The 25,992-nt window shown below is 40.7% G+C and overlaps 2 protein-coding genes across 3 annotated transcripts in view; one reads left to right on the top strand and one right to left on the bottom strand.

Annotated features, from left to right (window-relative positions):
• Positions 1–901: 901 nt before the first annotated feature.
• Positions 902–25,864, bottom strand: asz1 (ankyrin repeat, SAM and basic leucine zipper domain containing 1). 2 transcript variants are annotated; one of them, XM_071459108.1, is made up of 13 exons: positions 25,683–25,864; positions 24,157–24,259; positions 23,354–23,476; positions 19,234–19,345; positions 12,724–12,835; positions 12,457–12,591; positions 11,433–11,551; positions 10,481–10,553; positions 9,907–9,963; positions 8,853–8,965; positions 5,669–5,801; positions 5,264–5,377; positions 902–1,319 (listed from the first exon to the last, which is right to left on the bottom strand). In XM_071459108.1, the coding sequence occupies exons 1-13, from the start codon at positions 25,788–25,790 to the stop codon at positions 1,146–1,148; spliced, it is 1,476 nt and encodes a 491-aa protein (XP_071315209.1). In that variant the 5' UTR covers positions 25,791–25,864; the 3' UTR covers positions 902–1,145. The 2 variants fall into 2 exon arrangements, with proteins under 2 accessions (XP_071315209.1, XP_071315217.1); XM_071459116.1 differs by having other exon boundaries at positions 5,669–5,774.
• The window catches only part of cftr (CF transmembrane conductance regulator), a 43,047-nt gene continuing 42,910 nt past the window's right edge, over positions 25,856–25,992 (top strand). The window contains exon 1 of the mRNA XM_071459045.1: positions 25,856–25,986. The gene's annotated coding sequence lies outside the window, so the exon portion shown is untranslated. The remainder of the gene's footprint in view (positions 25,987–25,992) is intronic.

The following is a 25,992-nucleotide window of genomic DNA, read 5'->3' as shown; positions in this document are numbered from 1 at the left end:
CATTTCACTGGTTTTACCAAATCGCATTAAGATTTGGTCGCTGTATTTCTCTTATGAAGAGGAAGTGGAAGTCAGGGCCTCCGGACAAGTGACTTTAATTCACCTGGAATTAAGTTTGAAGTGCAGTAAATCATCTGAGCTGATCATTCACAAACAATCAAGCTTGGTGATAATCTTAAAGGTTAGCAATATGATCTTTCACAAGGTAACAGCAGTTTTCAGAGCTGAAAAACTCTTCTTCACTTCCTGCATCTCTGCAGCCTCTTTTACTTCATGTGTTCAGGCAGTTGCTCTATGAATGCGACATTAATTTGGGCCTCACTGACTCTAAAAGCCTGAATTCAGTCTGCAAACCCAGCACCAGTTCTTGTCTTTACAAAGTAAAAAAAAATGCACCTACAAATTAACATCTCAGTATCTAACTCACTAAATGACATGTTGTATCATATTTGACTAACAGGTGCCAAAAATTAAATTTAATAATTGATCATTTCTTGTTAGTCCTAATATGAAAACAACACTGTCTCTGCACAACTCTTTCTAAAATGACAAATTGTTGTTTTAACGTTACCGTTTACCGGGACACAGTGTGTAGGAGAACTTCAGATGTGTTTTCTGTTTAACTTTAGACAGAGCCAGGCTGGCTGTTCCCATCTGCCCCCAGGCTAAGATAAACTAATCATCTCCTGGTTCCAGCTCTATATTCAATGCTCCGACTGGTGATGGGATGGGAGTCATATTAATCTGAATGCTATTTTTTAAAAATTAAAAAAATATATATTTTGTAATGATATTTTTAAAATCATTAAAAAAATATTAATTATCTGGATTAAAATCAGGATAAGTCTTTTTCTTTTTTCTTTTTTCAGGCACTGGAACTTTGTTTGACTGCACAAGAAAATGCTCCTCAAAAGAAACTTTAATTTCCACTTAAAGCCTTAAAACATAAAAATAACTTAAAAAGAATTAAGAACTAAACTCGGTGACAAGTCAGAGCAAACCGGGAAACAAAACACTAAAGCAAAAAATAAAAATTACCTGTCTTGTCGAACAACCCATAATCAAAATCCAATTTATCAGCTACAGTCATCGAACACAAAATATTCTGACGAGAGCATTGACTGATGGACACATCTGTCCGGTGATTAGCAAACATTCCTGTACACATGCAGGTAAACCTTCCCACAAGCAGCTTTGTAGAGGAGCAAGAGGAAGGTGGCTCCAAGTGTGCTCAGCGCTACTCTCGTCAGGTACCGCATCCTCCAGTTGCCGTGGGAACCAGGTTGGGGAAGCTGACAGCAATCTCCGGCTTCATCCATCTGAGGGAGGAGGACGGAGAAAGATTCACATGGGAAAACGTACAAAACAAAAAAAAAAATATGGATGTGAAAACACACACAAAAAACCCTGCGGTTGGAGCAACGTGACCTCAAGCAGGAAGTAAAAGGTTTGCAGGTCATTTTAATCTAATCCAGTCCAGATTATAGCAGCGTCCTGATCAAACAGTTTCAGGCCAGTTAAAGCTTGACTGGGTGGGAAATATCGGCTCAGTTACTGTTGGATGGGAATCAAACAGCGACCAGCTCATTTGGAGGGTGAGGACATGTCTGGTCCCATCGTACCACCGCAGCATGACTCGCAAACCTGAGTCACCAAAACTTCCTGTGCCAAATCCTCAAGGATTCATCAGCCAAGTGGAGAGCCGGGTCTTGGTCATGGTCAAGCCACAGTGGAATAAAGCCGTGTCTGAACTCCCAACTCAGAGAGTGACACAGTGTCACACTGAATTCCTGTCATGTGAGAAAGTTGGATACAAAGAGTTCAAGCTCTTCTAGCAAATGTGGCTCAGGAACTTGCGGTTTGGCAGCAAACTCAGATTTCTACCAACTTCCTGAATTGTGACATCACTTATCAGGAAATGTATTTAGTAAGTACCGGGAAAGCATTATTCCCACAGGACATAAATGCAACATTAATATAGAGTTCAGAAAAGGGAGGGGGCACTGGTTCTGGAGATGTTTTTCCTCATTCTGTTTTCATATCTCAATTTTTTCCTCAATGTTAGAAACAGGAGAATCTCACAGATGATGTCGCAGTTCTTTAGACTGATGTTAAATTATTTCAATTTTGTCATTTTGCTATGGCGGACAGCTCAAAAATTACAATCCCCAAGTTCCTGAATTCATCTAAACCTGACTCCGAATTTAAAACTGAACTGATTGAAGCTGCAGATTGTGTTTTCTCAACCCTGTAATCTTCAGCCTTCTCCAGCTTCACATAACAGACATTTTAAACTCTATGATTGGATGTTTCTTGCAGAAATGCACCTTGGGACTTGTAGTTAACTTCTCCCTCATAGTTTTATGATCGCAAACCTGTACCTTCAACTTTTTAACAAAGCACCAGATATTTTCTGATTTAATATTTGTATTATTTGTATTAAATATTTGAGTTTCATGTCCATCCAAGCCATGGAAATACTCCAACTGTGAGTCACTTAACACTGTCTATGGGAAAAATCTGAGACTTTTTACTTCCACAGGTGCCTAAAATAGCTTCTCCCACTCTTCAGCTTCTCTAATAACAATATTCTTCTGTTTAGATATTATATAATAGAGAATTTTTAACATACACTAGTTTCTCTACATGTTAAAAAATGTTGTGTAACTGCTGTAAACAACAAGCTGCTGCTCTGATGCTAAAACCCTGATTTTATAACCAACAAAGACTGAGCTGTGATTTTTAGCTATATTTACTTGCTCAGAGAGAAAGTCAGAAGCGACAGAGAATGTTTCATATTTTGTCTCTCTCACAGCTCACAGCTTCTTTCTGAGATCCACAATAGTTCTCAACTTCTGTGTTTTCTCAAAAAGTGACCAAGGCCTTTATTTACCTCAGACACCAGCATCCAAAGTCAAATTTTTTTAAGCCAATGACGTGAATGAAAAACCAGCATCATCTGGTGTTTACGGGTAATTGAGCTCTGTGGTTCATTAGTTTGTCATCAGGGCTTTTTGCAAAGAACGAAGCTTTGAGGAATCACAGTTTGCACTGTTGCATTGACTGACTGTGCAGCCTTGAGAGTCCTGCATGAGGGAGCCAGTGTGTGTTCACACCTGACAGGTCGGTCACAGTCAAACTACCGACAGCCAACTGGAAGCTGAAGCTCTGTGTATTCACATTCCAGGAAGTAGATCAGGGGTTTTCAAAATACATCTGCCAAGTTTTCACATGAAATTTCTATTTGGTTCAATGACACTTACCTCTGTGCTGCCAGGGAATTGAATGTTTAACCTGACAAACACACACCTTTAAGCTCATTTAAGGTGAGCTGAGGAGTTCTGGCATCAAGTAGAGGTATGGAGCAGTTTTTTAATGAGAGGGTCCTTACTACTTAAAACAATGAAAACCTACAATTTTGTCTGTAATAAAATGAAAAAGCTTAAGTTGTAAATGAGAGATTTCAGTTTTAGATTTTTTATAATTTTTCAAAAACTAAAGACATGTTTTCACTTTGTTATTATGAGTTACTGGGTGTAGACTGAAGGGTAAAAATAGCAAAAATTAGTAATTTTTTCTATTTAAAATTAAATCTAAAAGACATCAAACTGTGCAAAAAGTGAAGAGGTCTGAATACTTTCTGAAGCCACTGTAGAAAATGTCAGCACATTTTCTTACAACACATTTTTCACATTCATCACCACTGTGAAAAAATATACAACTTGTTACCACTGTAAGATAAACTGAGGCTGGTTGCTGTGGTCGTTTCTGTTAGTTAAAAACAGAGGTTGATGAAAGTCAGATTACTTGATAACTGTCTAAATGCACAGTGCTGCTTTTCTTTCTGGTTTTCCTACCACACCCAGGGTGTACCCCGCCCTCGCCCAGTGTCAGCTGGGATTGGCTCCAGCCCCCCCGTGACCTGCTTTCAGATAAGCGGTATAGAAAATGGATGATGGATAAAGGAATTAAGTTTGATGCTGAAGTAAAGTAAGTAAACAGCTGCTAATGCTAACGTTGGCTATGAAGCAAAAAGAAGTGGTTTTGTTTCAAAGGTTTGCTCCAGCAGATACAGTGATAATGTGTGTGTTTCAGGAGACAAGGTCTCGTGGATTAGATTAGATTTTGTGTGTCTTTACATGTGTATGTGTGAGGGGCCCCTCCTATCAGGGCTGGGAGCCAGTAGGTCCAAATGGGCTCCATTGGTTGTCAGATTCCTGTCTGACACAGAGGATCTCCTCACCGCTGCTATCGAAACATACGCACCTCTATCTGCCGTTACCCACCTCCTTTCCTCACCTCACACCCCCACCTCTACCCATCAGCCCTTTCTCCCCTCGTAAACTCCCTCACCCCTCCAACCTGGGTCCTTTCCCCGCTTCCTTCTGCCCCCACCCTCGCCTTCCCATCAGTCCCCTCATCCCTCCGCCTCATCGTCTGTGTGCTGACAGGTCGATGTCACAGCGGTGCTGACTTATGGGCTGTGAGGATTCTGCCCTGTCAGGAACGACTCTCTCCTCTTGGAATACAAATGCAAACACACACACACACACACAGAGTCAGGTGCACACATGCAAGCACCCCCACACATACCTGTTGGAGCTCGTCAGAATTCATATACACCAACATCTAACACACACACACACATACACACACTGTTCTGGTCATGTTGCTGTTAATCCTCAGTGTTAAGAGGAAAGCTCTGAGTGTAACAGTCAACATTGTGAGGAAAGAATGTAAATTGATTCGCTTGAAGTATGAAAGTGTCCAAGCCTGAACGATGTTACTAACAGCTGATATCAGCTCATCACAGGAATCAGTGTCACAGATGCAAAAATAAATCATCTGAATTATAAGTTTATTTTTATACAGGTTCATGTTTTATTTTAAAGTTGCTTTTGTGGCTTTACTTATTATTTATAGGTTCTAGGTTCCAGCAACACTTGCTGTTAAATTTCTTATTTACTGTAAATGTCATTAGTGATAATAAACATTATTGTTCAGCTGCAACACATCCAACTTTTTCTGAACTGTATCTGAGGCCAGAAATTAATGTCTGTCTGCATGTGAGGTCTGCAGCAGAGGCTGTGGTGTTTTGTGTAGCGAGTTGTGTAAAAGGCTGATGTTTAATCTAATACATGACGGCAAAGCTTGAAAAATAAATAAATACTGTCAAGTGTGGAGTGGGAGCGGGCTTATATTTCATATTGTGGTTTGTACTTTTTAACAATCATTTGATGTGTGTGTGTGTGTGTGTGTTGACCTGGCATATCAGATTGCGAAGGCAGGTGACTTCTTTCTGCAGGTCTTTCGTCTGGACCACCAGCTGGTTGCAGACGGCCTGAGCCTCCTTCTTCGGGTCCAGTGAGAAGACGAGCTACATAGAACCAGACAGACAGAGACAGAGTACCAGTTCACAAATCTACCTGGACGGCAGGTGAGATAGAGGATGTGCTCATAAAATCACCTGACCTCATCCCCTTGAGGTGACAGGAAGCTTTAACAACCTTAAATTTGCCAAAATAAAAATAAAATGGGTGTATAAAAAATATCAATGTAGTTTATTTTAGACTCAATATGTTATTATCATAAGCTCCTTAATGGAAAATATATTTCCCATAATTTATGATGAGGTTTTGCAGTCTGCACCGCTACAGACGACATGTACCTGAGAAGCTTGGCGAGGAAAACGGTTGATGACATCATGAATCGTCTCCGTCAGGTAGCAGCACTGCTGTCGCACACTTATCAGGAAGTTATGCAGCTCCTCACTCCTGCAAAATACGAGCAAATAATGGAAACTAGATGGAAATTAGAAACATTTATTTATATACATTTTAAAGAAAGTATATTCACACCTACAACTGTGTGTACATGTGTTTTTTTTTGTGGTACTGAAACTAATATTTGATTAACTGCTTAGTTGATCAACAAGGAATTAACTGACCATTCTGATAATCAGTTAAGGTATTTATCAAGAAAAAAACCTTTCCGGTTCCTTTGCTCCATTTTCTGTTTCACATCATTCTAGACTCTGGGAACTTGTGATGGGAATTATTTACCATTTCCTGACATATTTAACAACTGATCAATTAATCATGAGAATTAATCACCAGACTAAATAAAAATAGCTTTAGTTATTGGCTGCATCACATTTTTTAAAAATGTAACTGCTGTTATTAAAGTTTTTTAGACTGTGATTACAAGTTCAAATACTTAGTCAAGTCTGCAAAATGCAATTTAATTTGCATAATTAAATAAGGTGATTGGGTACAAAGTTCAATGCATTGCTCATCACAAGTCACATGTTTTTTTTAGGCATGTGGATAATGCTGAAGTAGCCTTAAAGCTGAGGTCATGAGGTTTACCTTGTTGAAACTGAGCACTGAGGATATGCCCACATGAAAAAACACACAAGGGTAGGGCAGCTGAAAATGCCCAGCACTGACAGGGCAGACAGATTGATAGTTTGGACCAAACTTTGTGTTAACATTCTCCATGCATTTTCCTGGAGACCACCTCACCAATCTATAGAAGACCGAGCAGGTGGCCAAGCCTTCTCCCCCTGCTAACCCATGCTGTCATCCCTCCCTGAAAACATCCACCTTAAATAATTAGTTATTTATATTCATCAACCTTTCCGTCTCTCTCTTCCCATCCCCTGGTCCGGTGGGATATTGATAGCTCTTATCTTAATGGTACATTTCCCTTGGTGAGGGGACTGGGCAGCCAGCCGTCCCGGCCCTCCTCACACTCTGTCAGAGGGGCGAGTAAACACTGTCAGTCAGCCTGTGCTGCACCCTCACCTCCCTTCTCCCTGCTGTTAGTTTATCTAGGGAGCAGAGAGTGATGATGGGCCCCCGGTGGGAAGATTGTTGAAGAGATTGCAGATGGAGAGGACGTTATGTTATGTGGAAATGCTGATACAGGGCGCTTGTGTGCCACTTTGGTGTGAACTTTATTCATCGAGGGAAAGATAATTGGGCTGTTTTCCAGCAGCACCCAGCAGGAGCCTTGCTCAATGAGGACAGTGGGACGTAGTTACTTTCACTGAGGCAGATTCAGACCAGCAATATTTCAGTCACGACACTCCTACAACTTCCTTTAAAGGTGGCAGTCCCAGCAGTCATCAGCATTAGATCTAAACCTAACCACCTTAAAGTGACCAGTGGAGTATTTCTGCAAAACAGCTACATTTATATTAAGGGTTCTCAAAAAAAGGCAATATGTGTATCCTTGAGGCCTAATAAACATGTTTATGCATTTCATTCCTCATGGAACATTTGGAAGAATCTGAAACCTGATGTTTGCTTCCTAGCAGCCTCCTTCTTGTCTTTGTTGGCACATTATCGCCACCGACTGTTGATCAGTGGAAGAGCGTGAGACCATCTGCAGGACTAAATCACATCAACCATGCACCTGCACACACACGCACACGCACGTGCATGGGATACGAAGGAAACAAGAATCCACTCCTTAGATATTATAAAAATGGTTGAGACTGTTGAGAAAAAGGGAAAGTCACGCTACACTTTTTATTTCATTTTTCTAAAATTAAACTTAATTTTAAGATGCACATTTTTCAAAAGTTCTCTGTTATGTACTTATTAGTTCTTTTCAGTATTTTCCATTGAGACAAACCAAAGGTTGTTCTCCATGGCCTCCCCAAACTCCTCTCACACCCAGGTTTTTGCTTTTGTGGCCCCTTTTGACCTTCAGCACCTGCCTGTTGATTCAGAAGTCCTCTCAGATAACAAAGCCTGAAAAGGTTATGTCTTCAGCTTCAGCTTCTACCATCACGCTCTTGTGTTTCTGCCCTGACTGACACTGCCAACAATCTGCCCAGGAATCCAAGCTGCTGCCTCCACAACTGAATGTTTGGACATGGACCCACTAGAATTTCAAGTCCCCGCCCGGGCCCAGGATTCAGTAAAAATGCAGGCTCCACAGGAACAGGCTCAACCATTCGATGCTCTGTCAGTTGACAGAGGCTGAATTGCTGCAAAGACGCACAAAAATCTCACACATCATAGTTTTATACCCAGGTCTCTGACATATCACAATGTTTTCAAGACTAATTTTCAACTAACTCCCATTTTTCAGTGTAATGTAAAGATCCAGAAGGAGCTCACAAGGAGGTCTGGCTTTCCATCCCTCTCTTTATTGGACTGTCTCTCATCCGGCAGGCGGGGGCGGGTGAAGCTAGCGGGCCCAGTTCTGCGAAGGATTCATGAAGTGATGGGGTGCGGTGCGATGGCTCTGTTTGGCCCACACCGCAGGCTCTCCTTTGCTCATTGCAACCTCCCATCGCCTCTCACCTTACAAATCATTACAGCTCCGCTTAAACCATTAGGGCCTGGCTCAGGGCTTGGCTGCAGGGATGGGGGAGGGGATACGGAGACAGGACAGCGAGATGCTCACGAGGCTGATGGACGACTTCCAGCGGAGGAGGACAGACGGAGCATTACGGGGAGATGGAGGAGGGCTGGATGCGGGGAAGGGTTTAAGGTGTGTGGCTGACAAGTGTTTAAATTTTTGCTACTACCGTCAACTTTGTTTCTGGCTTTGTGGAGAGTATTTGTGGAAAACTTTTTTGCGACTGAAAGCTAATCAGACATTCCCAGCAGAATGAAACAAATAAAGATTTTAAAATACTGTAAAGCTTTCTACCATAGAAACCACGATCTAAATGATTTTTGTTATGTTTGCACTGCAGTGTAGACAGAAAAAATGAAACCTCTGATCAGGTTTTAGTCTTCTAATCTATTAATACTGCCCTCTAAAGGTCCTTAGACCTGACTGAGTCACTGGACAGTCACAGGCCTGCTCGGCAGTCAGGTGCGACTCCCTACCCGCTGGCTGCAGCTCCCAGTTGGCTGATTGTGTCCAGGTCCACTTTGTCCAGGTGCATCTGTTGCACAGCAATCAGCAGCTTCTCCTGATGCTCCGGGTCTGTGATACCGATCTGACAGATGGAGAAACACTGTTACCTCTTTTATTGATCCAGATCCCTTCTCTTGTTTCCTATTCAGAAAAATACTCAGACTGTCTGAACACGTGACAAACAGATTCTTCAGGTACATCATGTTTCATGTCTGAAAACTTCATCATCTGGAAGTTTTGTTCATTATTATAGATGCAACGTGCTTTTGTTGTAATGACCCAAATGTGGGCCAGGTGACAAAAACCTGGTGAGCTTTTATTTAAATTTGACAGATTTTTTTCTCTAACTTTTGACTAAAACAAGGAAGTGAGAGAACATTACATCAGTTTTAGCTACACTTATCTTCTAGAAGAGATTTTAAGGTTAAAGCTCTTAATGGTTTGGGACCGGCCTACATTTCGGATTCACTGCTGTTTAATAATCCTACCCACGTTCTTAGATCTTTTTTTTACATTTTTTTATAAATATGCTCCAAAATAATGGAACACCCTGCCAAGAGCTTAAAGCAATGCTCTATTTATTTAACTTGGCTTTTAATTAATTCTCTCATATTTTATGATTTATTTTCATTTACATATTTTATCATCTACTGTCGTTGTATTGTCTAATTTAATTGTCCTTCTATTTGCCCTTATTTTATTCTGATTTGTCCATTGATTGTCCATTTTTTATTGTAAAGCACTTTTAGCTACATCTCTTGTATGAAAAATGTTCTATAAATAAAGTTTAGAAATATTATCATTATTATTATTATTATTTGAGGTTTATACAAAGTTACAGAAATATAGTTCTAGAGTGATCCTAAAATAATTCAGGTCACCATTTAAACATCTTTCTACTGAACTCGTGGCCTTAAAAAGCTGTGACATCAGCAGCTACCTTCGCTTCTTTCTGGGTCACTCTGAGGGCTGACAATGAGCAACAGAGCTGACAGACACACAGATGTTAGAGTCATCCTCTACCTTCTCCAGGTCCTCTTTCTCCATGGTCAACAGGTAGTTCCAGGTGATGTCATTTTCCTGTGCAACACAAGTAAAAGAAAACATCACTCAGCATTTACCGAATCAAAACTTCTACAGCTGCTCCCGACCCCACTGCCTGAGACAGATGTGCCTGCATGAAGCTTTGCCGTACAATGACAACAATCTACCTGCACCCATCAAACTCAGTCCTCATACATCAGATAGGGACTAAAATCTGAACTGACCCTTAGTTTAATTCAGCCCAAGCCAATCCAGCACACTGGATCCATTATCAAGCACTGCGTGAAATATGTAAACGTTCCCAAGCCTGTGGATGTCATTCTGTCAGTAATGCAGCTGTGCTCAACACATTTGGGATCACTGTATCTCACCCACAGATTTAATACCATATTGACCTGTGTGTAACAGCATAATATCTCTCACTGCCTTAGCATCGGTGAGATAAGACAACAGAAGTCTCTCACATTAGGAAAAGGCACTGTGCCTACAAAAATATACACATTTGAGTAAAAACCAAACTGAAATCTTATTCTAGCGTGCAACCAGTACTTACAGTCATGATGTCAGTGAGGTAGCCAAGATCAAGGCCGTGTAGGAGGAGCTCAAGGTCATCGAGCTTGGTTGCACTGAGGAGGGCAGAGAGTTCACATTCACTCTAAAAGACTTGAACTACTGACTTATTCCACAGAGTTAACCCAAGTGTGAACCAGCTGGAACCATGATTGTGCTAAAACTGTATGAATGGAGACCTCTTCAGTAGTTTGTAAAAATGCAAAGCTGTTCACAGCCTGAGCAGCAACGAACAGCTCAAAAATGCAGCTCATCCTCTAAATGCAAGGCTCAGTTTAAGACCAGGGTTCCTGACTCCAGCCTTTGACATCCCTGTGTAAGGGTTTGGGCAAAATAAAAGACATCTCCTTCTCCTTTGGGGTTCAAGCGAGTACAACAAGTGTCAGTGAGTTCAGACACATCAGAGAAACCACAGTGTACATGCAGCTTCAGTCTGACTGTTGACATGACAAGCTTTATAAACGACGTTTAAAGTATGTGAAATGCGTGTATAAGGGTTTTAACGTCTCTGTAGCTGACATGAGAGAAAGACAACAACCATGTTTACAGACTTACACATTGCAATTCCTGGTGCCAGACACGCTCAAAAACAATGTTTCTGCCTGATGATAATTGCCCCGCTGTGTCCGAGTGGACTAAACATTCATGAAAGAAGTTTATTATTGTTTATGTCTGGTTGAGCTATTTCAACAACACCTGCTGCACAGGCATCGATCACACAAAAGCCAACAGGGGGCGACAAGCATGCAGGCTGCAGTAAGGTATGAAATATAGCTCTGACAACAGGAGAACCAGGACGAGGACGTGCAGACCTATCACCATGATGCTTAATAATCTCTTTAACTGGGACAGTTATGTCCATACACACACACTCTATGTCAACTCTTCCCAAAACCTGCATTTAAAGCCCTAAAGCTTTTTAAGTCTCATCTTGCCTTTCTTTGGAAGATAGAGGTTCAGAGTTGGTCATGAAGAACTTAGACAGGGTGTCCTCCATGGAGCTAGAGGCCTGCACACTCGAGATGTGGGATGAAGCAGCCAGGATCCTGGTTATCTGTGGACAGACACCAGTGTGAGAGGACGACAGGATTTAGCTTTTTTTGGGTTAAAAACCATAGAAAATATCTTTATAAATCCAGCACAGCACAAGTACTTAAGTTACAAGTTACCGTATTTTCCGCACTATAGGGCGCACTGGATTATAAGGCGCACTGTCAATGAATGGTCTATTTTCGAACTTTTTTCATATATAAAGCGCACCGGACTATAAGGCGCATTAAGCGAAACAAAACAGTCAGATAAGTCAGTCAAACTTTATTAAACGCATTCACAATAACTCTCAACATTGTTCAAACGTTAATGAGCGTATTCACAATAACTCCCAACCTTGTTCAGTTGTAACACGTAAAAAAAACACAGTCTGATACCGCTAAATCAAACGTTAGCGTGTTCACAATAACTCCTTATAGGTCCTTATACACGCACACTGTAATATTATGGTGAAGCACAGTATGTATTACTCCGCGACGCTCCTGACTACGGTAGCTGCAATGCTGCAAGCGGTGCGGCTTTGTAGTTTACCAAAGTCGTACTAAAACATTTTGACAGAGCGCCGTGAGCGCCGTGTACCACACAAAATCGCTTCGAGGTCAGTCGGCACAACCAAAATTAATCCATATATAAGGCGCTCCGGATTATAAAGCGCACTGTCGTTTTTTGAGAAAATTAAAGGCTTTTAAGTGCGCCTTATAGTCCGGAAAATACGGTACACATACTTTAAAATCACCAAACATACAGTATTTGTTAGTTCAATAATCATAAATACATATTCTAACTAGATACATTATGTGTCTTTTTACAGCACTCCTGGGGAAGATTTAAATAACTTTTCTTCCAGATTACCAAAGAACCCTAAAAATGCTAAATTGCTAATATGAGGTAAAAAAGTACTTGTGGTACCTGTGTGTGCTTGAAGATCACTGCCAGGTCAGCAGGGCTTTTGCCAGTCTTGGTTCTTATGGTTTTGTCTGCTCCCAGCTGGAGGAGCTTCAGCACTGCCTCCTCTCTGCCGTACTGCACTGCTATAGACAAAGCCTGACACAAAATATCATCAGTAGTTACCATAAACAAAGTCAAATGTATAAATGAACAAATTCTACATCGTTATAATCACTTCACAGCTACAGCGTGGCCTGCAGGCTCCCACTGGAGGGACCTGTGACATACTGTGTATCCATTGCTGTCCTGGACGTTGATGTTTGCTCCATGGGACAACAGCAGGTTGATGACCTTACTGTAGCCGTCCCTGGCTGCCAGCATCAGGCAGGTCATCTGTGACCTACAACAAGAGACGGGAGAAGAGATGAGGTTAGAAGACAACAAAAGATAATACATTAAATTAGGGATGATGACAAATGATGACTGAGGTCAGAGAGACACCACCAGGGGGCAGCAAACTCCATATAATCATCTGACACACAAGCGTACAGGGATACTGATTCTGCACATTCACTGTTTCAACTGAGGCAAAACAATCACAACTGATTCTTGAAGTGCACCAAGTTTTTACACATGGATCTAAAAACCACCAAAATAAGTCATACTTTATACCTAGAGGCTTTAAAACATGGCTCTGAAAAGTTCCAGCATGTGTTGGTCAGCATGGGCTCGTAACACTAACAGTGGAGTCTAATGTTAAAACTCATCTTTATGTTTGTTTCCTTCTTCTAGACGTGTGAACGATGTGCTTGGTTTTGCCTCTGATATGTTTGTGTGCTGTTTCCTCCTTCTTCATGGTTGTGTGGCTCAGGGCCTTTCTGGTGGTGGCACCTGGAGTTGCTTGACTCAGATTATATTCTTCTTTAATGTTTACAGTCTATAGTGGTGTCATCCTGACTGTCTGTGTTACTCTTCCTGTGACAGAGGGCGTTGTAAATCTGTACAGATAGTTAAGCTGCTGCAGGGAGATTTGTGATATTGGGCTATATAAATAAAATTTGACATTATTTTACCCAGAGACATGGAAGATAAATTAAGTATCCAGATTTATAGGAGCTTTTAAAACCAGTCCTGCACAATCCAGCTTCATGCAGCTGATCACTTTGTTCAGTGTCTTTCACCACAAGAAATCAATACACTATTTCTGTGTCGCACTATTGTCTCCTTTCAGCTCAAAGAATATTTAGCGACAATTGTCTGAACTGATCAAACTGATCAAACTGATCAAACTAATCAACAGTGGAGAGGTGGATTAGGCTGCACAGTGCTCTGAAGTGTTTCTCTGGATGTTTTGATATATTTTCTGCACAGACTCTGGTTTACCACTGGAATCCATAGGACCCGACAACAGCATTGATGCAGAGGCTGCAGACACAGAGATAAGTTTAACCCTGCCCAACTTTTATTGTAAAACAATGACATTGAGCAATTCAACCAGCAAGGGCTGATTAAGTGGCACACAGATTTCTTTAAAACATGAACCTTGGATTCCACTGTTGGCAATCAACAGAAAAGACTGTCACCCTGATAATTTTCCAGAGACGTAAAATCCATCCTCAGAGTATTAGAAACTATTGTGCAAACTAACGGCTCAATTTCTCAAAGCAGCCTTCCCTGATTGTAATGTCATTGTTTCGCCCACATCGTCCAAATTCATGCAGCCCCTTGCATTTTAACGCAAAGGAGCTGTGTTGGTGTCAGATTCAACACCCAACAAGGCTGACATCCTCTGCAAGTGACAAACTTTAGAGCCACTGTTAAACTCCAGAGAGAGTAGTATGTTTAATCTGCAGGGTATTGGACCATTTGAGCACAATAATAGAGATATGTGATAGATAGTCCACTGTAGTGGTTACAGACAGAGCCTCCTTTAACTAAAAGGTCACAGCCAAACACACATCTGGTCAACGTGTCCTTCCACAGCTAACTAGTGTGAAACAGAAGACCTGGTTTTGACAACTTTGACCCTCGTTGCTCGTGTGTTTGCTTCCATCTGAACAAGGACAATATAACAATATAAATAACCTCTGCTACAGTATCTCTTATCACCTGTGACTCAAACACAGCAGGTGAGAAAAATACATCAATCCACAGACGTGGGAAAGTCCAGAGACAATTCATCACTACTGTTACTTTTAATGGTTGGTCTGTCTCTGTGTGAGAGAGAAACAGAAAGAGACAGCGAGGGCTGATCTGTAATTCACATGTGAACGAAAGCTTTGCCCAATGAAACAATGAATAGGAATGTGTCATCAATCGCAAATTGATTGACAGGTCAGAGTTTTGAATCCAAGTTATTTCTGAGGCAGTAAAAGGTTTGTTTATATTGACTCTTCTTGTCAACACTACTCAAGCTGAAGTGGATAACTGCCACAAGGATAAGTATTTAACATCGATCTTTTACCTTCTCATAAGTCCCATTTAAAGTTGTAGAGTATTATTACATAACAACACTGATATCATGATAGAGAATGATTCTCAAAACTCAATTCAGAAGCATTTCAGATAACCAGAAGGTAACATCAGTGCTCATCCAGTTCACTGAATCTCTAATAAAACAAGATACTTAAACACACTGATGATAAAATCCTGTAAATCAGCAAAACAGTCCTATTTAATGATTTCCATCATTTCCAGCTATAACCTGCCTTTGATTTTTTGCTGTTGATGAACTTTTGTTGTCTAATGGTAAAACATATCTAATCACATGACCCAACCCTAAAAGCCATTTACAGTAGTGCCTTTTTTTTTTTTGCTTTGTCATTCTGAGTCGAGACATACTGCTGTTACTTGTATTATAATGTTGGTAACTGAAGTGTTGACTTCTGTACCAATAAATGATCTTATCTTTAAATCTTTGCAGACAGGTGATGTTTGTTTAACAGGTGTGAATCTGTGTGAACCCTCAGTGGGTTTTGATAAACATCTGAGCAGGACGCACGACTACGTCTTTCTTTAACTAAATTCCAAGAAATGAAGAGTTAATGTTCAATGTGAACTCAAACAAATGAACCAATAGTTATGACACGTATGACATTTCCTCCGCGCCCGCCAATCAGTCACTTCCTCTTTGACCCATGAGAACAGGTTCAGTGGCATCTTGCATTTGTTTTCATGTCCTGTGCTGCTGTATTTTCCCCAGGGTTTTACTGCGAGACAGGTACCAAGGTCACTCGCATACTGTTTCAGTGTGTTGTGTGTCCTTCAGACTGTGTGTTTTGGCTGGTTCCCAAACAGACAGCTGATCGATATGCAGACAATACAGTGCAAACCTCTTTCCTGGTGTCAGGACTAGAAGAAGAATGACTTCCCAAACCACCTGACTCACTGTGCCAAGGCAAACACGCTCCACCTCAAACTGGCTTCCAGTCAATTCTAAAATATTCACAATGACTACTTTCACATAAAGGCTTGAAAAGATTATATCCTGACTGAGAAAACAATAATAATTAGCAAAGTATGTGCAGACAGCGTGTTATAGGCTGGTTTCGCGAGCCAATAATAACCTACCTCCCTATGATTAGGAAATGATGATTATTCTGTTCAATTTTGTTGCACATGGATGCTGTCGCCAAAAATATTTAGCAGAGCTTTGAGTCTCAAGTCCTTCAGGGAAGTCCTGAAATCTTGACAATTCAAGTGACAGGACATTTGGACATTTTTCTGTTGACTTTCGTACAAATTCATGATCTGATCTGAAAATCCTCTTAGACAGAGGTGATGTTTGTTTAACAGGTGTGAATCTGCGTGGACCAACATCTAAGCAGGAAGCTACATCTTCCTTTAACTAAATTCCAAGAAATCAAGAGTTAATATTCAATGTGAGCTCAAACATATGAACCAATACAGACTTAATACAGACCTTCAAAGCTGTGAGGGTGTTACTTATTTCAGATCCTTGTATTCTTCAGGATTTGGGACGTTCCAAACTGAGATTCTGAAGGTTTTGCTCTCAATTCTCCAGTGAAGTCTTTAGGAATTCAAGTCTCAAGTAGGTTAATTCTAAAATCACTTAAGTCTAAGTCTTTCCTTTTCCTTTATTTTTCAGACTAGAGACTCGTAGCAGAAAGGGATAAGAAAGAAACAGCTGCCAAATCAGGTGTATCAATAGGTATTCATACCCATTTATCAATTGGCGAGGTCTTTCTGAGAGTCCAAAACAAAAGGTTAGAAAAGTCTAAGCTGAAACTACAATTCTGCCGATGTGTCTGTGGACCGGAGCAGATATGGGTAAGGCTTCAGAAACACTTCCTCCCAAATCCCAACAAAGTATCGTGCAAACCTGTGCACCCAGTAAACACACAGTTTGATCCAGCTGAAAAATGTGTAAAATTATACCTAAAATCTGTTCAAATATAAAAAGAAACAAGCACGCAACTGTCTCTGAATGACCTCCGTGCACATTCACGTGCAGCCTGGAGAGGCACGTTCCAGCATTGACACAACTACGGTCGACACAGTCCAGTACAGTGAAGGTAAAAAAATAAATGAAAGAAAGGGACACATGGAGGCAATGGACCCCGCATCGTGCTCCTGCAGGACTTTGAGGGATGACAGAGAATGCTTGTTTACACTGAGACAGAAGGACGAGCAGCTGGTGTTAATCATTGGTTTGATATTCAGACGTAAGAGGCGATGAGGAGGAGGAGGAAGAGGTTTATCCTCCGCACCCACATGAACCCCATATTCATCTTTTGCTCTGATTGTTGGGGGGTGTTGGTTCCTCCTCCTCACCACCTCATCTGCATCCTTCTGCATCTTGTTTCCTTGCCTCAAATATTTTGTCTGGGAAGGAACCAATGAATTTCCTAACGCTATAGCGTGTCCGTCTGTGTAATCGGGGGGGTCTCAGGCTGTGTGTGTCGTGAGTGTAATGGCATACTGGCAATGACAGAGTGGCAGGGGATTAGGGAGAGCTAAACAAGAAAGCCACTGGGGACTGCATCCACACTTTGACACCACAAAAATCCACAGATGGTAACAGTAAAACGTGCTTCAACAGTGACCTCCCGTCAGCCTTTTCCACGAGATGGAATTTTTGAAGTTCCTCACCAGGGCAGGAAACCAGACCACAGCAATGGCTGATGGGTCACAAACTTCCCGTCACTTGAATTAATTTATCCCACATTCCTGCTGCCAATGTTTTCAAAGTATTTCTGGAGCATTTTTGTCGTCCTTCACTCTTCTGTTCACATAAATAAATAAAGGTAACAATCCACAGATGACAGTGAAAACGCACACATACATGACCATACATGTACACTGGGCACACGCGAGCCTGTGTAAACAGGAAGCAGATTGTCTACTCTGCAGTTGATTGGTCACACAAAATACTATGAACAAGGAACAGCAAAGACAGGTGTAGTGTTAAAACGCAGAATTTAACTCCACAGCAGCCGGGTTTCGAGTTCGACCTGTGACCTTCTCTCTCTCCCTGACCTTCCTCTCCGTAACTGCGTCTATCTAAATAAAGGCACAACATGCCCCAAAGTGTAAAAAGCATATTGGCACTGACTACTATCTTTTCAGCATCTCACTATAGCTACCATATGTGCTGGTCCTGAGGACAGTGGCGTCTGAGCAGAGTTCGGGCTCCTGTGGGGTGAATGGATGAATGCTTCAATTTCCTGTTTACACGCTGCTGATGTTTTGTGTCTGGAGTGATTTGTGGTAACATATAGATCTAACAGGAAGCTAGCTTTTCCTCAGATGTTCTAGTTTGTTTCTATTTCCATTGGTGATGGTTAGACAGTGCTGCTATATATTTAACTCATGTTTGAAAGCTAGACAGAAAACAACGATTCAAGATGAATTAGAAGATGGCTGTTAAAGAATAAAGAAAGGCAATATTATTTAATATAACATTATTTTGTAGGTGCTGAATGCAGGGAACCAGCCTGGTGAGCTACACCTGGGCCCGGTGCGCTCAGCTATTAAAACCTTCCACATTCCACAGCCCTGGTCAGAGTCATCACCATCACTCTCCTGCTCCTGGCAGACCAGATGGCAGCTGTGGTCTTTTTGTTGTTACTTTTGTTATAGGTTGACCTAAATCTTTTTGTAAATAAATTATTTAAACTTATCTGCCAACTCGTGTTGTCTTCCCTCTCTTGTCACAATCATTGAACCAGGCTTTGACAATGCATATACAATAAATAAATAATAATGGACAAATGTGCCAGAACAAAAGCGTGTTTGTTTTTGATGAACAGGTGCTTGCTCGTGGTAAAACATGAACATAATGTGCAGGTCAAATGACACCTAGACATCCAGGTTAAAACTGTTGTATTTCAATGTGTAACAGTAAAGAAATAATACATTTTAACAAGATTTAGTCTGGTTTTTTAACTCAGGCACCTTTGGACATTTGGACCTACAAACTACTGCGTACTGGGTTCAATCTAAGTGTGTACAAAAGCTTCTAAAATCCTCCCACCCAGCCCTTACACTGTGAGTGTGTGTTTGTTTGTCTGTCTGTCTGATACCCGTCCGTACATGCACATGCCATAACAGGACATTCCAAATGAAACACACAAATATGCTCTGTATGGAGCACTGTGGTGCATAATGCTACCACATGGCAGCTGAACATAATGAGAGGCATCAAAGGAAATTTGATCCAGCACCTCTGTTGTTTCCTCACCCCCCCCAACCCCCTCTCCCCGACAGTTCGTACTGTGTTGAAAATCCCATAAACATTATGACCTGAAACACATCTGTACTCCTCCGCCCCCTCACCTGTCCGCCATGTTGGGATCAGCATTTCTGGACAGCAGAAGCTCCACGCAGCGAGCAATTTTGTCTTCGCTGGCAGACGCTGTGCAGCTGGCCATGAGCACGGTCCAGTGGTCTGTGGACAGTGTGAAAGCGCATCATCACAATTTTATTCAAATTTTTAATAATGGTGCTAAGCTAAACAATAATCTAACAAAGGTAACAAGCCTGAGCCGATGAGAAGCTATGAGTTTTAGATAAGAAAAATTACCATTACCAATAAAACGCACGTTTTTACAGCCCTTACACAGAGATAACTACAGACACTGCAGCTGACACTGAAATCCACCTGTGTCTGAAAGTTAGGATTTATTTTCCTGGCTGACAAACCATCAACATTTTGATGGTGCACTTATATGAACATGTATTGTAGCTGTATCACCAACTACACCTGGTAGATAGTTAAAATGTGGAGGAAGCTTCACGAAGAGTAAAACAATGTAGGTTTGAAATAGTTACTGTTGAAAAAAATTGAAGGAGCTTTCTAAGAGATAGGCCTTTTTTATTTAATATTGAATTTTTCGTTTACATATTTTAACAGTGTACATTTTCAAACAGGGAAGGGAACCTTTCATACTCTGGTTTATTGGAACACGTAAAAATGTATGAAATCCTCATTACTGGTTATTGTAATTACACTATTTAGCAAAACAATTTTTAAAGTAAGAGAACTGTCTTTTTTTTCCGATCCCAATACAGTCATGCATCACACTGTAATAAAGAAAGAAAAAGCCTGGACGAGGACCTGGTGATGGAGATGGATAGCCGTTTATCTGGCATCAGGAAGTGTGGCGGCCTTTATGGGACGAGTGACTTCAGAGGAGTCGTCTCCTTATCTTATCCTGATAAAACTGAGTCGCATGGCAATGCTCTCAATTCCTGTTTTGTTCCGCCAATGAGTCCACAACCTGTGTGTATCACTGTGTGTATCAAAATGCATTTGTGTGTTTTCCTCTGTGTGTGTGTGTGTGTGTGTGTGTGTGTGTGTGCATGTATACCTAGGCCCCTACATCTGCATGTGGGTTCCTGTGTATTTGTGGCTGTGCATGTTTGGCTCCATATCTGTGTGCAAGTGTGTGTGTTTATATTATGTGTGTGTGGGTGTAAACCAGACTGCCTGGTTTGCGTCTACAGGGGACTGGAGTAAATAAATCTGAGGCCTGAGAATTGGTGAGAGTGTATGACAGCAGCATGGTGACCGTTATCAATCACTCGTGCATTCCTCCGCTCGGCCTCGCTGCTTGGACAAACGCCATCAGGACGTGACCACACGTCATCCTCCTGTTTAATTGTTTCCTTAATCTGCCTCAAGCATCAGATGCCGAGACCATGTGAAATCAGTCACACACACACACACACACACACAGTTCAACTCGACATTCTGGACTGAGAATTAATTGACATCAGATATCAACAGCATGGCTGGTGCTATGGCTCCAAACTGGTGTCTGGGGACTTTGAGGGGCCACAGGAGGGTTTCTGGTGAATACCCAGGAAAATTAAGAATGTAAAGGCCGCAAAATAATGTACTGTTGCTGCAGCAGAAACAGAGAGGGGAATACAAAAAATGACTTAACTGAGCAGAAGACATGGTTACAGTCTTATTCTGCACTTGAATTTTGCACATACACAGAAAATTTCCCACTGTGCGTCTCGTCTATTGCAGCTGCTGTGAAAATTTTGATGAAGATCACAAACTATTGTCAACTATAAATTGCTGACGTGTAGATACATAAATTTAAATGTAGGGTTATTTGTCATGTTATTTGACTAAATATATTCATCATTAATTTTCCAATAGTGTTGTTCATAATCAAGTGGTTAAACTGCCAACTGACAACAAGAATTTTGACCAATTAATACGATCAATTATCCTGGCACATCAGTACCATCTTAGCAGATATTCTCCGTCACGACTGCACACCAGACTAACTCCACAACATGTCGACATGTTGCTTTTTCAGAATAAAAACCAGTGGACAAGACTTTTTGTTACCTGTTGGCTGCTTTCTCTTTAATCAGCTGAGAGCAGAGGAGCAGGAGGCTACAGGGCTTTCTCAATATGTGTTTTCATTTTGTTTATTTGTTTATACATTAGAAAGTTTGGCCACAATTTGCTATTTATCTTAAAAGGTGATTTAATATTTTCCTTCACAGGAGAGACTATTATGTCAGTTATACACAGTGCACTCTACGGCGAAGGATTCAATGTGTGGTTTTGTTTTGTTAATTTGTTTTTGTTCATTAGAAAGTCTGGCTACTATTTACTATTTACTTAAACATTTATTTCAGTTCAATATTCTTCGTGTAGACCTGTTGGTCCATTTTATTTTGTTTCACTTTATTCACAGCAGCGCTGCAGGTGTGTGATGATTTTAATAAGTTACAGACAGTCATCTATTCTTAACAGTACATTTTAATCTTGTTGGTTAATGGTTGGTCAACGAGCATCGGCCATCACTCAGAAAAAGAATTTAAAACGAGCGTCCCTAATTTGTGGTGTTTTTCACTAGACCATAGCAGATATCCTACAGCCTCCTTCGGGGTAAACAGAGAGAGGAGTCAGCAGCAGAGAACGACCACAGCTACAATCTGTTTTTCTTTTCTTTTGCAACTGAAAAACAAGGCAAGGCGAGGTTGGGCCATTATACATTAACCTAACTATTACTCATTCGCTCTATGAAATATCCCAAAACAGTGCAAATTGTCCACCACATGTTCCCACGGACGTCCTCAAATTGCCTTTTCTTTGTCTGACCAGTAGCCCAAAGATTTTTTTTATTTACAATGATAAAAAACTGAGAAATGCAGCAAATCAGAAAAAGTTTGGTATAGTAATATTTAGTTGACCATCAAAAATGCTCACAATTAATTTCTCCCTATAACTCTCTGATAAATCAACTACTTGCTCCAGCACTGTCTGAATTGCATAGTATTGTATTGGCATTGCCTGCCCTTCAGAAAGATAATTAATTTACGTGAAGTTCAACTCTACCCTTCTACAGTATCTCCTGTTATGGACTCTGATGTAGCGGCCACTTTATGGTCTTACCGACCACTTTTGAAATCAAAAGTGTTAATAGCTATTCTAGAAGCGGGTGGACACAAACATCCATTAGCCAACGTTTGAAAGGGGAAAGGGGGGGGGTCCAACATTATGTGACCTAAGAACAAGCAGTTTGGAAGAACTATAAGAGCTGGTTCCTCCGGATGTTGCTCTGCTCACTGGATGTCAAAGAATCCCAGCCACTGAATCTCTTGTTGTTACTGTTGACTTAGGTGAACAGTAACAGTGACTGTAATAGTATAACAAGCTTTAATACCAATATTAACAACATTACAATCTAAACCCGGGCGACATTCTTTTAACCACAGACTGATCATTCAGTGTGATTTAGATGGAGAGGAGCAGAGCTCTCATTCAACCATCACATTCCCCTCTACAAATTAGACTGTGCAATACTGCACTTACTCCTGCATAACAACTAAATGTTTCATGTTTCTGGGGATTCAGTAACTGCTTTTTTCAACAGGATGTATGACTGCTTCTCAACAAGAAAAGAGTTCTTCCCCCGTGCTTGTTTTACCCAGACTGACCTCGATCCAACAGATGCCTTCAATTTTTCTCGCTTTGAGATGAGGGTGCAGTGTGCATGAACTAAAAACAACTCAATGGATAAGAAGTGTGTTTCTGCACGAGTTCCTCTTTGGCGTCATCACCATTAAGTAATGTCAGATGAAGGCCCAATTGGTCCCCCAGTCTTTGGCTGCAGCAGGTGAGGAAATTGAAAAAAGGTGCCACAGGGAAGAATAGCTTGACACCAACGCAACAGGGACCATCAGGAGGATTAGGTATGGCTGTTTCATATCCAAGTCTGGAAGGCAGCAATGTAATGGTGTTGCCTAATCACAGTATCTGCCCTAGTTTATTTTTCTGGAAAGTGGTGGGTGAGGGATCACAGAGAGGTCAGTGGAGCCTCCTACACTTGTATATCATTTTATGAACCATCAACACAAAATAGTATGAATTTGTCTGCTTAATTTCTGTTTGTAAAAACAGAGTGGAGATCCATATCTGTCTGACCTTTGCTGAAGTTGGCTCTGGCCCCTCTGTCCAGTAGCAGTTTGGCCAGGTCGTAATTAGCCACATTGACAGCACACATGAGCGGAGTCCATTCAAAGCCGAGCCTGGTCTCCACGTCCATGCCTGTCCACACCAAAAGGATCGAATCAAGAGAGGCAATGAAATGATTACATAAAAAGTAAATCTGTGCCTAATCCCCCTTGTAGCGCGCACACACACACACACACACACACACACACACACACACACACACAGACACACAGACACACAGACACACCCAGAGACAGACTTATATTAAATATTCACCCACACAAATTTAGACCCTGTTTCTTTGAGCTTCCTTGCTTAAAAGTTTGTTTTTCCTATCGCTCTCAATTTCTGCAAAACAATTTCTTGCAAAAGTGTGTTATGCTGGGGGAATAAATCACACCCACCCACTTCGAAAAATGTTAATTAATTCCAACTCTGACTAGTCCTCTCCACCATTTAATTCATTCAAACATCTTTATCTATGATGTTGGCCTGATTACATACATCCCTCATTATAAGACAACCTGAAATAAACAAATACATTAAAAGAAGATGAGTGGGCTGGACACATGTATGTATGTAGGTGTTTATGTATGCATCTTTTACTGTGTATCACAGTAAAACAAAGATACAACACCCACAGCAATATAAACATTAATGAAAATTAATCACATTTTTTCATTGAATTACTTACTGCTAGCCTTTCTTTGTAATATTATTTTATTATTCACAGTTAACTGTAAAGTTGTGTCACAAATATATAGAGTGCTTGCCATTATCCAACAGCTGTTCGACAGTCCCAGTGTCTCCATAACTGATGGCTCTTTTCAACATCGACACATTATCTTCTGCATGTGGTACAACAGCATCCAGAGCCTGTGGAAATAAGAAAAAGTAAATTAACCAAAAACAATTTTACTCCAAATTAAGATCCATTTAGAAAATGTGTCACATGTATGTTTGTGGATACTATCTCTGAATTCCAGGGAGCAAAATTCCACTTTTATGAAAGTAAAATTTAGAGCAGTATTTAGCAGAAATCATTCCTTGCAGGCAGTGACTGCAGATTTCTTCTTTTTTATCATTTTGAGCAAGTCCCAGAATATCTCATCTATGATGTGCCCCAATTCCATACTACAAACTTATACTATACAGTAGGTACTCCATACCAATCTTAATACTGTTTTGTTAGAAGTGTAGTGCACAATAAATGTATTTTGTAACTTTAGTAATGTCTACTCCAGAGATGCAAAAACTAAACTGCATATGTGGACAAACCAAAAATGTTTTTCAACAGACTTAACAATGATTACTGCTCAGATATCATATATACAAATAACACTTCCTTGAATGAGGAAACTTATACTTTGTGGGTTCTATTTTTTTTTTATTTTGGGCCTTTCTTTGTACATGAATTAGTGTATAAAGGAAGAATACTCTATGGCTAAGACCTTCACTTTTAACTTAATCAACCATGAATATTGACAACCTCTCATGGTATCATTGCAAACCAAACCAACAAATGTATGCAATTAACAATTTATTCAGGACAAAGCTAAAAAGTTTAATTAATTTAATAAGAATTAATACCTATTATTCAAGATCTTTCTGAGGTTGTCTCATCAAATCAATTATTTCAAGCTGTTAAAACTGTGATAAGCTACTTCATTTCTGTTGAGTATAGCATTGAGAGGTGTAAATAACCACCAGCAGCACATTTACAAATCAAGTAAATTATCATTACTATGTTGAATAGTATCAGTACACAGATTTAGACTAGTAGGAAAATATGGACATATATGAGAAACAATGGAGAAACAGTTAAAGAGGGTTGTTTGCTGTTTAGCTAGCTAGCTAACATCGAAATTCTGATTTCTCCACATTCAGATTCAGATAAAAAACAGAAATGACCTGAATGATTAACATTATTTATTCAGCGTTAAGGCATTAACTTAGCACTTTGTGTTAATTATACACTTTTATACTATTTGTGCTCTAATGTGCATATTTTCGCTACTGCGCCACAAACAGCTTCTGTTAATGACAGTGAAGGGCGATAAAGAGCGGTTTACCTAAACTACCTAACCTACACTAAAATAAGGTAGATATATAAATTTAACTACATGACCATAACTAATATTGCCAGCCTATTAATTTACTTCTGTAACTATTATTTTATATATCTTATAATAGCTTATGTTTGCTAATAAGCCGCGGTAATTTCGTTGCTGCTAGCTAACGCCGTCCTCCATTTTTAATGGCATTATCCGGTTTGATGAACGATGTTTCCTAAATCAACCTTGATGCAAGACGACTTTTTATCCGAACAGCACCCGATATCCCACTCGTCATTGCTGCCGTCGCTTTCATCTCCTGCCGGGAAGGCGTAATCCATGAAGCTGCCCATATTTCCGACCAGCCCGCCCGGTTGCTAACGCTAGAGAAGCCGCGGCAGGTGGAGGGGCGCCGAGTGGGCGGTGACCTAATCAAGCTGCGTCAACCGGCCTGATTAAAGTCCATCCCCCTGTCATTTAGCCATCTGAGGAGAATGACAACAAAAGGCTGAGGCCTGTGGAAACATGAAGTTTAATCACACTCTAGTGGTGAGT

Source organism: Trachinotus anak, unplaced genomic scaffold, assembly GCF_046630095.1.
Source record: "Trachinotus anak isolate AG129_WGS33_773 ecotype Australia unplaced genomic scaffold, CSIRO_AGI_Tana_v1 ptg000002l, whole genome shotgun sequence".
Taxonomy (NCBI): domain Eukaryota; kingdom Metazoa; phylum Chordata; class Actinopteri; order Carangiformes; family Carangidae; genus Trachinotus; species Trachinotus anak.
Note: the sequence above shows the minus strand (reverse complement) of the source record. Positions and strands in the feature narration are given on the sequence as shown.

Coding starts and splice junctions, on each gene's coding strand:
- asz1 (XM_071459108.1), bottom strand. CDS start 25,790: ATGGGCAGCTTCATGGATTACGCCTTCCCGGCAGGAGATGAAAGCGAC. Junction 5,802..8,852: donor CTGGGAGCTGCAGCCAGCGG/GTAGGGAGTCGC, acceptor ATTTCCATCTAG/TTTCCATTATTTGCTCGTAT. Junction 1,320..5,263: donor TTCGCAATCTGATATGCCAG/GTCAACACACAC, acceptor CTCCTCCCTCAG/ATGGATGAAGCCGGAGATTG.